The sequence below is a fragment of the Dipodomys merriami genome, unplaced genomic scaffold (assembly GCF_024711535.1).
Source record: "Dipodomys merriami isolate MVZ:Mamm:240054 unplaced genomic scaffold, mDipMer1.0.p SCAF_10, whole genome shotgun sequence".
In the NCBI taxonomy this organism is placed as follows: domain Eukaryota; kingdom Metazoa; phylum Chordata; class Mammalia; order Rodentia; family Heteromyidae; genus Dipodomys; species Dipodomys merriami.
Genome location: NW_027202271.1, coordinates 9,049,420 through 9,067,233, shown reverse-complemented (window position 1 = coordinate 9,067,233; position 17,814 = coordinate 9,049,420). Strand labels below are relative to the sequence as shown.

General features: G+C 40.0%; 1 protein-coding gene across 1 annotated transcript in view; it reads left to right on the top strand.

Annotated features, from left to right (window-relative positions):
* The window catches only part of Adamts20 (ADAM metallopeptidase with thrombospondin type 1 motif 20), a 109,819-nt gene extending 92,384 nt beyond the window's left edge, over positions 1-17,435 (top strand). Inside the window, exons 34-38 of the mRNA XM_070034805.1 lie at positions 65-156; positions 840-973; positions 5,148-5,239; positions 13,037-13,141; positions 17,346-17,435. Coding sequence (XP_069890906.1) covers positions 65-156; positions 840-973; positions 5,148-5,239; positions 13,037-13,141; positions 17,346-17,435 — 513 coding nt within the window. The remainder of the gene's footprint in view (positions 1-64; positions 157-839; positions 974-5,147; positions 5,240-13,036; positions 13,142-17,345) is intronic.
* Positions 17,436-17,814: the final 379 nt, after the last annotated feature.

The following is a 17,814-nucleotide window of genomic DNA, read 5'->3' as shown; positions in this document are numbered from 1 at the left end:
ATTACGTTTAACATTGGCCATTGTCTTTGGGAGCTGTGGTCTGAATGTTTCTATTTTCTTTTAGGTCCATTGTTCAGGTATGAACACAGGGAACCCCCTGGAGTACTTACCGCTTGTCAAAAGTGAAGACAACTTTTCTGAAGTGTATGGTCTGAGGTATGAGCGCTATTTTGTCTCATGTGTACATCATTCGGTCTGAGATGTTCTAGCCTCATGCTTGATGCGGAATAGTTCCCATGGTCATTTGGGAAGAAGAGGACATATTAAGGCCATCTTTTGTCTTTGCCAGCTCCTTAATATAACAGACTTGAACATTCATATATAATCACAGATAGAATTAAAGGTATGAGTAGAATCATTGAGAGGGACTTATGTATATCTTCCCAGAAGTTAAATTTATTCTAGTAACCAAAACTAAGAGAATTTCATCTGAATTGGTTTTTTTCACATTGTCCTTGCATTTTCTCTTTTTTTTGGGGGGGGGGTCCGGTCGTGGGGTCTGAACTCTGAGCCTGGGTGCTGTCCCTCAGCTCTTCAGCTCAAGGCTAGCACTCTACCACTTGAGCCACAGCACCACTTCCAGCTTATGTGGTGCTGAGGAATCGAACCCAGGGCCTCAAGCATGCAAGGCGAGCACTGTACCACTGAGCCACCTTCCCAGCCCCAACATTTTCTCTTTATGAATGGTTTTTATTTCTTTCTTATTTAACATTGTAGCGCTATGATGCTCAATAGTAGGAGTAAGTGGTTTACTTTGCTCCTTCCAGAATTTACCATTCGTTCATGTTAGGGCCCAGTGATAGTGTCTAATACTGAAAATATTCCCCTTGTTGTTCCAGATTAGAAAATCCACATGAATGTCCTTTTAATGGGAGTAGGAGGCAAGACTGTAAATGTAAAAATGACTACTTAGCTGCTGGATACACTGTTTTCCAAAAAATAAGAATTGACCTCACTTCTATGCAAATTAAAAGTAAGTACCACGCTCATGCCTGTAACCCTAGCTATGCAGGAGGCTGAGATCGGAGGATCTTGGTTTGAAGCTAGCCTGGGCAAGAAAGTCTATGAGACTCTTATCTCCAATTAACCACCAAGCCAAAAACAAAAAAAAAAAAGAGTAAAACAAAGAAAGAAAGAAAAAAGGAAAAAAGGGAAATGAAAAGAAAAAAAAAGAACAAGGATTAAAATAAAAGCTGAGTGCTGGTGGTTTATTCCTGTAATCCTAGCTACTGAGGAGGCTGAGATCTGAGGTTCACAGTTCAAAGCCAGCTCATGCAGAAATGTCCCCATGAGACTCTTATCTCCAGTTAACCACCAGAAAACCAAGTGGAGCTGTGGCTCATGTGGCAGAGCACTAGCCTTAAGAAGAGAAATACAGGAATGCAGGCTTATGGGCATTCTCCCCCTTCCCCCCATAAGTATTTAATCTGTTTTCCAAACAGAAGAGACTGTATTTGCTAATGAATAGTCTAGCCATATCATATGCTGAGGTGTGTCTATGACAGCAAGATATAGGAAGGACTTGGGAATGGCCAGCAATTAAACTTTTGTTTCTTTTCTTATTTTTATTTATTTTGTGTGGAAGTGCTTGAACTCAGTACCACTCTTGCTTGGCTTTTTTCACTGAAGGCCGGTGCTCTATCACTGCACCACACTTCCACTTCTGACTTCATTTTTTAAATGTCTCTAGATACATTCTCATACATGACATACATCATGGAGCCCCTGAATTACTGTAGTAAAATTTGAACTACAGTGATGTAAAGTTATCTCCCTTCTAAGGAAAAAGTCCCTACCTTCAAAGCCCCAACGACACTGAGTATGAAGAAAGTATTCTCAACCTACTCACTTGAGCTTTCTACAGGCTTTGCAACAGTCACTAGGATCGGGCATTGTAATCCTGGATATTCACAGCCAGGCAGGAAAGTCTGTGAGACTCTTAACTCCAATAAACTGCCAAGAAAAAACCTGGAAATGGAGCTGTGGATCAAAGGGTAGAATGCCATCCTTGAGCAAATAAAGCTCAAGGACAGTGCCCAGACCTTGAGTTCAAGCCCCAGGACTGGTACAAATAATAATAATAATAATAATAATAATAATAATAATAATAATAATAATAGTAATGGTAGTAGTAATAATAGTTACAATAATAGTAACAGTTACAAATTGTAATGGATTAAGTGGTTTCCCACACCTTATCCATTTGACTGTTTTTTTTTAAGTTTGGTGTCAAAATTGCATAACCCTTACATTGTACAAACACTAATTATAAAGTAATTTCTACATGAAATTAATTTAGAAATTAATTTCAGACATAGTAGTTATCTGTCTTCCACATTTACTGGTTTTAAATTTTGATGTTAGAAAGATAGGGAGCAATTTGGAAAGTAAAGACTCATTCAGATCTGGTTCAATCCACCTGGTACACCACCTTCCCAGGGGATTCCCAAATTTTTGGAAGAGTGTGGAATAGTTGGAGAGCCACTTAGCAGATGGACTGAGTCTCTCTCTCTCTCTCTCTCTCTCTCTCTCTCTCTCTCTCTCTCTCTCTCTCGCTCGCTCGCTCTCACTCTGTCTCTCTTTTTCTCTTTCTTTCTTTCTCTTTTTTCTTTCTTTTTTCCTTTCTTTCTTTCTTTCCTTTTCTTTCTTTCTTTTTCTCTGCCTCCCTCCCTCCCTCTTTCTTTCTTGCTTTCTTGCTTTCTTTCCTTCCTTCCTTCCCTCTTTCTTTTGAATTTATTTCTTTATTGATATTGATTACATAAATTTCACAACATTGTAGGATAGTGATGCTTAACTAAAGTCACAAACACATTTTAACCTTCACAATGAATTGTCATTATAAAGCTTATGAACTCTAGGGACTTTGACAATACAACTATTTCTTCCAGATAGGGTGATATCTACATTTCTTTCCTTTTGCTTAATGTAAGCTGTTGTTTGAATGTTTTTGTGCATTAGTTAACACAGATGTAACATCACCAAGGCTGCAAGTAATGGAATTAAGACTTACATAGGGAAGTTAAATAAATTTCCCTAATTCGTATTAACTGACTTTATTAGTCTTGTTCACAGAGCCAAGATTTGGGGTCTCATGCCACCTTTCTAGGAAATCATTTACTCTTCAATCAATCGGTAAAATGTACGTACAGGAATAATGTAGCCTGGCCTACTGAAAGGTAGGCATTTGTAATTAAGAGGCAAAGAGTCACTTCAGAAGCAGAATCCTAGTTCAATCTTTATGAAATCACTAATGCCTAGCACATATATTTTGAGCTATTTGCGTACTGTATCTGCAAACTGTATTATATATTTGCATGCATAATGTCTAAGTTACAATTGTTTCATGATTATTTATTTATGCCAGTACTAGGGCTTGAATGCAGGGTCATGTACTCTTGCCTAGCTTTTGCTGTTCAAGGCTGGCACTCTACCACTTGAGCAACATCTCCACTTCCAACTTTCTTCTGATTGATTGAAGGTAAGAGTCTCAGGACTTGAATTCAGGGATTGGGTGCAGTCCCTGAGCTTTTTTAATTCACCAGGCAAGGTTGATATTATAAAGGTGATGAACAATTATGTAAGTTAGGTGGTATATTGAATATTATGAGTACATTTGCCCACCCTTCTTCTCTACATTCATGTTCCCACCCTCCTTGTTTCTTTTCTTTTTCTTTTTTTGGTTGGTTGTGGGGCTTGAACTCTGGGCCTGGGTGTTGTCCCTGGGTGTAGAGCTCTTCAGCTCAAGGAGAGCACTTTGCCACTTGAGCCACAGAGCCACTTCCAGTTTTCTGGTGGTTAATTGGAGATAAGAGTCTCATAGACTTTTCTGTCCCAGCTGGCTTTGAACTGTGAACCTCAGATTTCCACCTTCTGAGTAGCTAGGATTACAGATGTGAGCCACTGGCACCGGGCCCCACCCGCCTTTTGAGCTCACCTAACCTTGACACTTTAAGATCCAGCTTCCTGATACTTATTTTGTTAGACTTGTAAGTTAGTTGCTCAAAGGAATGATACCATTAGAATCCTCCTCTGCATAGACCATACTTTGGTTATTATATTTATGTGTATATGTATGTGACCCCGTATTTGTTTACATATGTATTTGTAAATTAGATCTAACTTTCCTGAGAGAAGACATGTTGACTATGACTCTTTTTTTTGGGGGGGGGTCTGGTCATGGGGCCTGAACTCTGGGCCTGGGGGCTGTCCCTCAGTTCTTCAGCTCAAGGCTAGCACTCTACCACTTGAGCCACAGCACCACTTCTGGCTTATTTTTTTCTGCTTATGTGGTGCTGAGGAATTGAACCCAGGGCCTCATGCATGCAAGGCGAGCGCTCTACCACTGAGCCACCTTCCCGACTATGACTCTTAAGCCTCAATTCTCCTACTTAAGGGACTGAGATCTGAGGACAGCCGTTTAAAACCAGCTCGGCAGAAAAGTCTGTGAGATGCTTTGTTTCTAATTAAGCAGCAAAAAGCCAGAAATGGAGGTTTTTGGCTTACGTGGTAGAATGCCTGCCTTGACTGAAAAATGTTAAGGGGAACACAAGGCCCTAAGTTTAAGCTGTCAGAATGTGCCTGCATACATGCACACTCACACATGCACACTCATACACACACACACACACACACACACACACACAGAACAAGAAAAAGAAGAAAGAAGAAAATAAATACCTTACCAGAAGCCATTTCTGCTGTTCCCCAACTGCAGACTTTCAGCCTTCACAACTGTGAGCCATGAGAAGGGGTCACGTGATCATGCCTAAGCTAGCCTCAAATCTAGATCCTCCCAATTTCAGCCTCTCAGGCAGTTATGATTACAGGCATAAGCTCAAACCACTGGTGCTCAGAGTGAACATTTTTGTATTAAAGAAAATTTATTCAGCGAGAGCTCGTTCTGTGTTCTGTACTATACTTGTGGCCTTTTGTTTAAATTTTATATAGGCCCATTTAAAGAGTGTGAATATTGTATATTGACAGTAAAGATGACATTGCTCTCTCTTGTTTTTCTTGTGCCAGTAGTGGTGCTTGAACTCCTGGCCTCATGCGCTCATTTGTCTTTTCCACTCCGAGCTGATGCTTTACGTTTTGAGCCACACCTCCACTTCTCTTAATGCTAAGAAGTCTCATGTATTATTTTCTAGCAATGGACCTTCTGTATTCCCAGACAATATTTGGAAAGACAGTTCCCTACGCCACGGCTGGAGATTGCTACAGTGCTGCCAGATGCCCGCAGGTATTTCTGATCATTTTTCCTTTACTATTAAAAACGTTTATCCTTGTTGCCTTAAAAATATTACAAGAAAAGGAATGTGCAAACATAGAAATGTTTACAAGATTTTTTTTAAAGAACTAATGGACAAGAATTTTGAATCAGGGCTGGGAAATTGGCTCAGTGATAGAGCGCTTGCCTTGCATGCCTGAGGCCCTGGGTTCGATTCCTCAGCACCACATAAGCAAAAAGAAAAAAGCCGGAAGTGGCACTGTGGCTCAAGTGGTAGAGCACTAGCCTTGAGCTGAAGAGCTGAGGGACAGCGCCCAGGCCCAGAGTTCAGGCCCACGAATGGACCCCCCTCCCCCCAAAAAGAATTTTGAATCATTTAGACATAGGGGTGTGGTGTGTGTCTGAATGATTGTATATACCAAATATATAAAAATAGAAAAATAAAATATAAAATACAAAAAAATATAAGTGCTGTCACCTGCACTCCTACCACAATGTCCTCATCACCAGAAACCCAGCCAAATGGGGTCATCAGGATTGAACTTGAGCATTCAAACCAGGAGCCAAACCAAACCTTTCCTAATCAATATGCAAAACAATTTATTCTATTACCTCTGAGATGGAAAAAGAGTATATTTCAATAATTCCTTCTTTTTAATGTCTTCTTTCTGGATGTTTTCTCACACATTTTTTCATGTCTTTGACTTCCAGAATGTGTTTCCTAGAGGAAATTTTGTATACCTCCCTCTCTCTCTCTCTCTCTCTCTCTCTCTCTCTCTCTCTCTCTCTCTCTCTCTCTCTCTCTCTCTCTCTCTCTCTCTCCTTTCTCTCTCCTCTCTCTCTCTCTCTTCCCCTCCCTTCTTTGTGTCAGTCTGTTCCTGAGCTCTTTTGCTCAAGGTTAGCGCTCTCCCACTTAAGTCACACCTCCACCTTTGACTTTTTGGTGTTTAATTGGACATAAGAGTCTCACAAGCTTTCCTGCCCTGGCTGGCTTTGAACCAAAATCTGCAGATCTCAGTCTCCTGACTAGCTAGGAATACAAGCGCCAGCCACCAGTGTTTGTCTGGGATCTCATGTCTGATAAGGGATTTTGTACAGTTTATACAAACAATATTTTTATGATAAGGCAGGGAATTGTAAGCTAGGTGAATATAGCATTGTTGGGTAGATTCAAAGCTAATTGAATGCATGAATCACATCTACTACCCAGCAGATAGCAATTAAAAGTCTGCTATCATCTTGAAGAGAAGTTGTTGGTGTTTTGCTGAAGTCTTTTCTACTTGGAATTCTTTTTTTTTTTTTTTTGTCGGTCGTGGGGCTTGAACTCTGGGCCTGGGCGCTGTCCCTCAGCTCTTCAGCTCAAGGCGAGCGCTCTACCACTTGAGCTACAGCGCCACTTCCGGTTTTCTGGTGGTTTATTGGAGATAGGAGTCTCACGGTCTCTCCTGCCCGGGCTGGCTTTGAACCGCGATCCTCAGACCTCAGCCTCCTGAGTAGCTAGGATTATAGGCGTGAGCCACCAGCGCCCGGCTTCTACTTGGAATTCTTTATTAACAACTTTCACATGACATATAAAACATGTTTATAGTAGGATTAGAGGGATATTGTCTATATTAGAGAAGACTTAAGAGAGATCAGAAGAGATTAAAACTAAAGTCTGAGATAAATAAGAAAACCTAACGAAGAAACAGACAAATCTCAAGTCCAGTAACTCCAATAGAACCTAGAAATGTCACGAGAGTCTTATTTCACTCAAATACTAAATTCAGTGTAACTCAAAGCATAGAGTGATTTATAAATATAATCATAAAATATTAAAACACATTTTTGAGTTTGCAAAGTTTACTTGCAATTGACTACTGGAATCTCATATTTTAAAGTTTCTGTTGGCAAAGGTTAATTTTTAATCTACCAGATAATTGGAGGAGATTGCTAAGAAAAGAAATTTTAAATTATGTCATGTAAAGAGAGTGAAGAACTTAGTAAAAGAACTCGAGGTAACAAATATTTAAGAATGTAACTATTTAAAGAATTACTATAGAAGCATGAGCTTATCTGTGTTATTCTAGGAAAAATTATTAAGGCGAAGGTGAGCACCAGCAGCTCACACCTATAATCCTAGCTTTGCAGGAGGCTGAGATCTGAAAATCACAATTCAAAGCCAGCTCAGACAGGAAAGTCCATGAGAGTCCTGTTAACCAGCAAAAAACCAGAAGTGGAGCTATGGCTCAAGTGGTAGAGCACTAGCCTTGAGCAAAAGTTCAGGGACAGCACCCAAGCCTTGAGTTTATACCCCAAGACCCACATTTATATGTGTGTGTGTATACATATATATGTGTATATATATATATATATATATATATATATATATATATTTGTCAGGGAGAATTATCTAGTTAAATAAACTTCAAATCAGAGATGCAATAGTCAATATTTTAGATATAATTTTGTTGTTATTATTAAGGTGTTGTACAGAGGGGTTACCATTTGATAAGTCAGGTAATGAGTACAGTTTTCCTTCTGGACAATCTCCCTCTTGGCTTTATTTTCATAGGTAAACTCTTGCATCCTGAAACCCTGTTGAGTTGATCAGTGATAATAGCTTTTCTAGTAGATTTCTGATGAGTTGCTAAATGCACGATGCTATCATCCATGAACAAAAACACACTTTTTTTCTTTTTCAATTGGGATAGCTTCTATCTCTTTGCCCTGGCAGCTCCCTCTGGCGCAGTGCTGAGTGGGAGAGTGACCACGCTAATGTTCCCATTGTAGGTGGACAGCGCTGGGCTCTTCTTCATTAACTATGCTATCTGTGAGTGGTTTGTAGAAGTCTCTGGCCAGGTAGGGAAAAGTGCCCTTCTCTTCCGAGCTTACATGCTGCTATTAGCAAAGGGAGCCAAGCGTTGGTGGCTCACGCCTGTCTTCCTAGCTACTCAGGAGGCTGAGATCTGAGGAAATTTGAAGCTAGCCTGGGCAGCGATACACCAATTAACCAGCAGAAAGCTGGAAGTAGGGATGTGGCTCAAGTGGTAGGGCTCCAACTTTAAGGGAAAAAGCTGAGTGAAAATGGGAGGCTCTGAGTTCAGGCCCCAGTAGGGGTACAAATAGGAAAGGGGGAGGGGAGGGGGAAGAGGAGGGCAGGAAGACAGGAGAGTTCAACTCTAATTTCTCCTGCATTTATTGAGATGATCCTATGATGACTGCCCATTATTATCTTGCTAGAGTATGGTATTCTCATTGACTTTCTTGTGTTGAAACAAGCTTTCATTTCTATGATTAAGTCACAGTGCATAATAATTTTTTTATGTCACTGGATTGGGTATCTTAATGTTTGGTTAAGAAATTTTCATATTCAGTCATAAGAAATATTATTCTTCCATTTTTTTCTCTTGTATTGGCTTTGAGTTTCCAAGGAGATATTCAGCCTCATGGAATGAGTTAGGAAGTATTCCTTCTTCTTCATATATATATATATATATATATATATATATACATATATATATATATATATTTTTTTTTTTTTGGTCTGGTTGTGGGGCCTGAACTCTGGGCCTGGGCACTGTCCAGCTCTTCAGCTCAAGGCGAGTGCTCTACCACTTGAGCCACAGCACCACTTCTGACCCTTTTTTTTCTGCTTATGTGGTGCTGAGGAATCGAACCCAGGGCCTCATGCATGCAAGGCAAGCGCTCTACCACTGAGCCATCTTCCCAGCCTTCTTCCTATACTTTGGGAATTATTTGTTGACAAAAATTCTTTGCTTAAATTTTGGAGAGAATTCATCCACAAAGCCACCTGGCCCCTGTGGTTTTCTTTGTAAAAAAATAAATTGCTGACTAATTGAATGTCTTTATTCATTGCAGATGCCTTCAGCTTTTTCTAGCTTTCCTTTCATCACTTTTGGTCATTCATATCATTTTAGAAATTCATCCATTTCATCTGAGTTAATGAATTGGTTGTAATGTATTATATTGCTAGTATCCCTTTATATTCTTTCATATTTTTATTAGCTTATCAGTGCCCTTACCCCTCTTTCATGACTTTAGAAATCTCTCTCTCTCTCTCAAAAATTAAATTATTGGATCAGTTGAAACTTTGTTAGGCTTGCTCTTTTAAGAAAGCCATTGTTTGGATTTATTCATATTCTCTATTGTTTTTCATTCTTTATTGTATCCATTTCCACTCTACCCTTTATTAGTTCTTCTTGTGCTTGTCTTAGATTTTTTTCTAGTGTCTTAAGGTCAAATGATCCTTTTCTAATATATATATATATATATATATATATATATATATATATATGTACTTATAGCTGTAAGTTTCATTTTAAGTACTTGTTTTGCTACATTTTGGATTTTTTATGTTGCGTGTTTATTTCCACTTAAAACATTTTTTATTGTCATGTGTGATGTCTTCTTTGAATCTCTGGTTATTTAGGAGTGCAGCAGCTATTCGGTTTCCAAATATTTGCGAATTTCCCGAATTTCCTTCTGTTTTTGATTTCTACTTTCTTTTCATTGTGGTTGGAAAACAAACTGGATTATCTCAGTCTTTTTAAATTGGTTGAGGCTGGTTTTGCAGCATATCACACGGCTCATGCTGAGGAAGGCTCTGTGCATGCCTGCAGAGAATGTGAACTCGGGTTTGGTAGGGTGGCGTGCTTGCAGAACACAGGCTATGGTGTGCAGTGATGTTCACTAAAGTTCCTTGTTGATCTCCTGCCAAATTGTTCTGTCCACAGAAACCTTGCAGTTATTGTAGAATGATCAGCCTTTTTGTTCCATCTTATCATATGTACTTTGTTTTGTTTCAGTTTAAGAGTTCTGTGGCACAGGATGACATGTTCTTGATTATCTTAATTTCTTAACAGATTGACTATTTTACCACGTTAACATTTCCCTCTTTGTCTATGGTAATATTGTGTGTGTGTATTGGAGCTTAAGCTCAGAGGTTGGGAACTTACCCTTAGTTTTTCACTCAAGGCTGGTGCTCTACCACTTGAGCCATTGCTTTACTTCCAGCCTTTTGATGGACAATTAGAAATAAGTCTCACAGACTTTTCTGCCTGGACTGGTTTGAACCATGATCCTCAGATCTCAGCTTCCTGAGTAGCTAGGATTATAGGCATGAGCCATAGCCGCCTGGCCAAGATATTTTTTGATGAGCATAGAATCTGAATAAAAGGTATCTACATAATCAGGATTTTAAAGAATAAAGTATCTATATCTATTTTGTCTTTAACACCTTTTCTGCAGCTCAAGGTAACCTCATTTCCCCCCACCCAAAAAAAAAATCTCAAAAAATTATGTAGCCCTAACGTGCCTTACCCAAGATTATAATCAGAAAGACAGACATTCCAGGTCAATGCTCAATCTAAGGTCCTTAAGAAAACCAAACATAGGGCTGGGAAGGTGGCTCAGTGGTAGAGTGCTTGCCTTGCATGCATGAGGCCCTGGGTTGGATTCCTCAGCACCTCATAAGCAGAAAAGGCTGGAAGTGGTGCTGTGGCTCAAGTGGTAGAGCACTAGCCTTGAGCTGAAGAGCTGAGGGACAGCATCCAGGCCCAGAGTTCAGGCCCCACGACCGGACCCCCCCCAAAAAAAGAAAACCAAACATGGAGCCAACAGTAAAGTGCCTCTCTCTGCCCTGAGGACAAGGCACTTTCATTTCATGTTTTGTGGGGGACATGTCTAAAAAGGCAGAATTTTATTTCAAAATTAGATAGTTGTTGCTGAGCATTGGTGGCTCACACCTGTAATTCTAGCTCCTGAGGAAATGGAGATCTGAGGAATGCCATCTGAAACAAGCCCAGGCAGAAAAGTCCATGAGACTCTTATCTCTAACCAGCAAAAAGCTGGAAGTGGAGATGTGGTTCAAGTGGTAGAGAACCAGCCTTGAGCAGAAAAATGGACAACACCAAGGCTGTGAGTTCAAGCCTCAGTACTGCTGCGCATGCGCGCGCGCACACACACACACACACACACACACACACACACACACGTTCTTGGAGCTAGGTCCCTGCTTTCAAAAGGAATTGTCTCATCTATATGCCATCTGTATTTACCTGCCCGAGGCTCCTGTTTTCTAAATAAAAATTGCCCAGTTTTGGTTTTGGAGAGGTTCTGTCAAATGTAGAAACCAAATTCTGAGTCCACTTCCACAGCATTGGCATCAATGCCCTCCAGATGTTTGATGTCACTGAAAAAACTTCTTCTGTTTGAGATTCATCACCATCAAGTCCCCTGTGTTTGGGTAGGCCTCCTACACCAGGGTATGAGCGGTGCAAAGAAAATGGACACAGATGGTGTGTTTTATTGAGAGAAAATAAACTTCACCACATTGCAAGGTGTGATATTGAAGGAGCGGGATATGACTGGAAGATATATACATCAAACCAATAGAACTGTTCTTAAATGTTCCTAAAGTTTCACAGATCCAAATTCAACTCTCACGTCCATCTCAACAGATGCACATCTTGCTTACCTCATAATTCATATTTGCTTACATCATAAAAGTAAGAGAAATAAGCACATTGGGCGAATGCCCATAGATCTTGGCCAGGGTTTGGGGTTTTTACTGATTTTTACATGTATGGAATGTGTGTTTGTGTTCCTCTACCCTTTAACTGGGTTATTTAGGACATTTATTTCCCACGTGGCCTATCTAATTTTCCCCTGATAAGGGTGGATCTGTCTCTGTCGCCATGCACTTCTGCTGCACTTTTGCTTCCTGAAAGTTCTTGCTATGAACTGGGCACCTGTAGCTCATACCTGTAATCCCAACTGAGACTGAGACCTGAGGATCACAGTTTGAAGCCAGCCTGGGCAGCAAAGGCCATGAAACACGTGTGGCTCAAATAGTAGAGAATTAGCCCTTGAGCAGAACATGCTAAGAGAGCAGCTCAAGTCCTTGAGTTCAAGCACAAGTATCGGCATGGGGAAAAAAAATGAGTGCTATGTTCCTTGACATGAGAATCACACGTTGCAAGTCAATTGGAAATTGGAAATGTTTTATTCTTAAAAATAGATGTTAACCAGGTACTGGAGGCTGATGCTACCATCCTGGCTACTCCAGAGACTGAGATCTGAGAGTTGTAATTTGAAGCCAGCTCCGGCAGGAAAGTTTATGAGCCTCTTATCTTCAATTAACTACTAAAAGGCTAGAAGTAGAGCTGTGACTCAAGTAGTAGAGCACCAGCCTTGAGCACAAAAAAGCTCAGGGACAGCACCCAGGTGCTGAGTTCAAGCCCCAGGACTGGCAAAAAAAAAAAAAAAAAACTATTTTGACACAGATAATGTAATATGTTGTTAGTTCTGTTATCATTTGAAATTGAGACTTACTTGTGTGTATATGTGTTTATATGTGTGTATGTATGCAAATATTTAGACACATACACATATCTACACATACATACACTTATACATAAATACACATACCTGCATACATACATACACTGTGGGGTTTGAACTCAGGGCATTACTGCTGTCCCTTAGCTTTGTTGTTCAAAGATAGTGCTCTACCACTTGAACCACAATTCCACTTCTGTTTTATTTTAGTGGTTCATTGGATGTAAGGAGTCTTACAGACTTTCTTGCCTGGGCTGGCTTTGAACCATGGTCCTCGGATCTCAGTATCTTGAGTAGCTAGGATTAAACTATTTCACTGGTTCCATGTCTTTGTAGTAAAGTTATATCAGTAGTCTTTCTTTTTTTAAGGAAAGGACTTGGAAGGCAATACAAATCATTTGACATTTCTAGCCAAGGACATTCTTCTGAAGCATTGTATGGATCCATCTTGTTTCCTTTACAATCCAGGGCCAGTTCAGCATTAACTTGACAGGAACTGGGGTGAAGATCTCCAGCACGGCGAAGTGGCTCGCTCAGGGGAGGTACTCCTCCGTCATTGTCCACAGATCCCAAGTAAGTGCACCTGGACCAAAGTGCTCCAATTGTCCCAGGAGGCCCTCCATCTCAAATGTAAGATGACCTAGAGCAAAGGGCTAGAGTTATTGTGCATTGCATATTTCACCTGTAACGGGGCATAACCATTCATGATGTGGGGTTCTACATTCATTTTATTTAATGTATATATGTAGAGGTTATATCTAATGAATCCCCATATGGGCTACAGATACTTGAACACAAAATACTAAAGGGAAGGATCTAGATGTTTGTTTGTTTGTTTTTGTCAGTCTCAAATTTGGGACTAACGATCTGACATTCTACTATTCCAGAAAGAGTGGGTTTCCAGTACCTTTCAAAGAGCAATAGAGTTTCATATTTCAACGTGTGAGTTAAGTGTTTGGTGTATTTATCTCACTACTTCAAGTGATGGAGGTTGTCAGTACCATTTGTTACTTAATGCATAGTCTTCACAGTGTTTTCAAGAGTTTAGGATGACTTATGTTATATCCGGTTCATATTTTCCTGGTTACCTTTAGATAACATTGTTACTTGATCTATGGAACTAACGACACAGTATTTCTGTGTGGAGTTGTAACTATTTTATAGTCTACTTATATAGATATTGGGGCTCTAGAAAATCCATTATTCGAAGTAGTTTATTTTATTTTGCTGCCGGAATGGCATATTGACATACATGGTTTTTTAGAGATGCTTTCTGTTGCTTACCATCTCTGTGTCTAGGGTAACACAGCTTGAAGTGTGCTCACTTAAATTGTTCATGTTAGCACAAGCCATATTCCTGTCCAGGCAATGTTTTCAGAGTTCTCTTTCTTTTGAAGAAAGTGTCATCCTTATTTACATGGATATTATTTATAAATGCACTGAAACATTCTGACATCCATGGCCTTTTAGACCACAAAATTATCTCTCAACTCATAATTAGAGAATTCTAATTTGTGGTGTCTCTCTAACATGAGTAGATGAAATATTCCAAATGAATGTCTATTTGTAAATCCTTATTTGGCATGTTCAGGTCTAATCCTTTTGGGCAGAAGGCTGAAAATGAAATGATTTATATAAAGTCCATTCTGAGAAAGCATCTTGTAAAGACTTCAATGAAATACATTGTCCTTCTGTATTGAGCGAAGACATCTTTGAGTTCAATCGAAAGACCGAATCCTAGTTGAAACCCCAAAGAAGGCATGAATATTTAGTTCTGCTATTCATTTTGCTTCTGTTCTAAAGAGAAATTCTTGACTTTTATTTTTTATTCTCTTTAGTTAGCTATACAATTCAACATGTCAGTTTATGAGTCTAATTCTCCCCCAACAGTCCTAACCCCACCTCTCCCCTCCAGTTACCTGCTTCTATTTTGGACTATAATGACTCTTTTCATTCACCCTTCCTCAATTCAATTCCACTAAATTCTTTATTTAATTCATGAGGAAATTCTATCCCAAATCAAAGTGTTGCATATGACTGCACGATCTGAATAGGGGGCTGGCATATAACTCATGAAATCCAAATATACTTTTGGAAATGGAAACATATTTTCATTTGCTACTGAGTTTAATCAAGATGAACTGTTTACCTCCACAATATATGCCAAAATTGAGAAATGGGCAAAATTGCATTTTTATCATCATTCCTTGTGAGTTTGGTTGGATTCTCTGGAGTTGAAAGAGCTTTTGAGAGAAAAAAAAAAAAAGCACCTTAAGAACTTCTGGTTTCAAAGCATTCTTTAATCTTAAAAGCCCCAAGAACCCAAGAACCTCCTTTATGCATTCCTTCCTCCCTGTATTGAACATAATGACAGATTGGGAGCTAATAACTGGCACCTGTCAGCCTAGCTACTCAGGAGACTGAGATCTCAGGATCACAGCTTAAGCTCCTTGGGGCTAGAAAGTCCGTAAGGTTCTTATCACCAATTAACCAACAAAAGGGTAGAAGTTGGAAATGTCATTTAAGTGGTAGAGCACCAGCCTGAACCAAAAAATGAAGGGACAATGACCAGGCCCCAGTACTAGCACACATACAAAACATAAGTCTACCTTCTCTAAAATATGGGAGGAACTCAATGTATTTTTACTTCATTCTATCAAAATCTTCAGTCTTCAAAGAATTTTTTTTTTTAGCAAATTGTTCTACTAAAGAAATATTCTCTCACTTTAGCTTTTCTTTTCTTTTTTCTTTTTTTTTTTGGGTCCAGTCATGGGGCCTGAACTCTGGGCCTGGGCGCTGTCCCTCAGCTCTTCAGCTCAAGGCTAGCGCTCTACCACTTGAGCCACAGCGCCACTTCTGGCTTTTTTCCTTTTGCTTATGTGCTGAGGACTCGAACCCAGGGCCTCAAGCATGCAAGGCAAGCGCTCTACCACTGAGCCACCTTCCCAGCCCCTCACTTTAGCTTTTCTTAATCTAATTATAATTGGTGCTTTCAGCCAGCTACTTTCTCCTTGCTTCTATCCATTCCACCATGTTTCCATCGGATGCTGGAGGTGAGTGGGGTACAGTATGAGACACATGCCTTCAATGTCTTTTTCTCATTACATCAGAGAACCTTGCATAAATTTGTACACATATTGGACAAGAGAACTTGAGAGAGGTTTTAATAAACTTTCTGATATTCAAATACATACTTCAGAGGAAAATATGTGGAAAGAGTTGAAGCACCTAAATTCTCATATAATTATCAAATAAAAATCTTAGATTAGAACTTTTCTATCACTTCCACTAATCACTAATCACTGCTACTGTCACTAATACTGAAAAGGTATGGTCTTATACTTCACATATAATGGTTACCTGGTACTAGTGGCTCATGCCTATAATCCTAGCTACTCAGGAAGCTGAGTTCTGAGGATCGTGGTTCAAAGCCAGCCCAAGCAAGAAAGTCCATGAGACTATTTTCTCCAATTATGTAGCAAACAAACAAAAAACAACTGGAGGTGGAGCTGTGGCTTAAGTGTTACAGTACCAGTCTTGAGCAAAAAAGCTAAGAAATAATGCCCAGGCTCCAAGTTCAAGCTCCTGTACTGGGGAAAAGAATGAATATATATATATATATATATATATATATATATATACACACACACACACACATATATATAATATACATACATATTTCATAGAAAAACTTGGTTAATGATTTCAGCCACATGGTTCAAAAATAGTTGCTTTTTTCCTGCTTTGGGCACACAATTACTAGGTTGTATATTTCTCATTTTAATTGTTTTTATTAGCATTAATAGTTCTATTAGAAATCTTTATATTGACATGTCTATATATGCATGCATGCAATGTTCCTTGATCAGACTCCTTGTTTCCATCCTGCTCCAACCAACTGTGTACACTTTTTTGGTGTGTGTGTGTGTGTGTGTGTGTGTGTGTGTGTGTGTGTGTGTGTGTTGCCAGTCCTGAGGCTTAAACTGTCCCTGAGCCTCTTTGTGTTCAAAGCTAGTGCTCTACCACTTGAGCCACAGCCTCACTTCTGGCTTTTTTGAGTGCTTTATTGGAGATAAGAGGCTCATGGGGACTTTTCTGCCCAGGCTGGCTTTGAATCAGGATCCTCAGATCTCAGCCTCCTGAGTAGCTAGGATTATAGGCATGAGCCACTGGTACCCAGTTTGTATTTGTACACTTGTATGTAAAGTATTGGCCATCTTCACCCCTTTCCACTCCCCGTTATGCTCTGTTTTCCCACACTCCAGGGAGAACCTGTTTTAGATTCCTGCTATTTATTGTTTTAGGTGTGTCACTTGTTAAAAGGTGTTTCAGGATTTATTTCACAAGTGCACATACAGTATTTTAATCGGACTGACCACCCTTGCTTATGCTCACTTCTCCCATCCATCCTAACTTCCCACTATTATTATTTTTTCTGTGCTGGTTCCTGGGGCTTGATCTCAGGGCCTGGGTGCTGTCCCTGAGCTCTTTTTGCTCAAGGCTAGTGCTCTATCACTCTGAGCCAACTAATTTTCTAATAGTTAAGTGGAGATAAGAGACTCAGACTTTCCTGCCCTGGCTGGCTTTGAACTGCAATCCTCAGATCTCAGCCTCCTGAGCAGCTGGGATTACAGACATGAGCCACCAGCGTCTGGCTCCATGGTTATTTAAGAGCGTTCAGTGTGCTTCATCGTTTCCATCTTCATTCACAGGTGATCTGCCTTTCAGTGTTGCTCACCCTCTCAGCTTGTATATTTCTCCCTCGACTTGCTTTCAGGATGGAGCCAAGGTGTATGGGCGATGTGGAGGCTTCTGCGGGAAGTGTGCTCCTCACGTGGCCACGGGTCTTCCCATTCAAGTGCTGTAAGCAGGCCCAGGCGGAAGGCATTGGAACCTGCAAACGACGGTGCTCATTCAGTTAGGCCTCCCATGCTGAGATTGCCAGGTGCAGGAATCTCTGCATGGTTTTATTTTTTATTTTTTCAGGGTGCTCATCAGGGATGCAAATCACTTATATTTTTTTCTAAGGGATTTTTTTTTAAAAAGTAAGCTTAACAAGTATTCGATGCTCACAGGATCGTCCTGAAAGGACATAACTCATGACAGGGAATACCAGCTATGTCTGAATGCATTCTATGCAGACCATGGTGGGCCAGGTTGCAGCCATATTGTCTCACACACATGTAAATACAGCTCTGGCCCATGTTCCTTCTGCACAGGGAAATGTTTATCTCACTCGCTAAAAG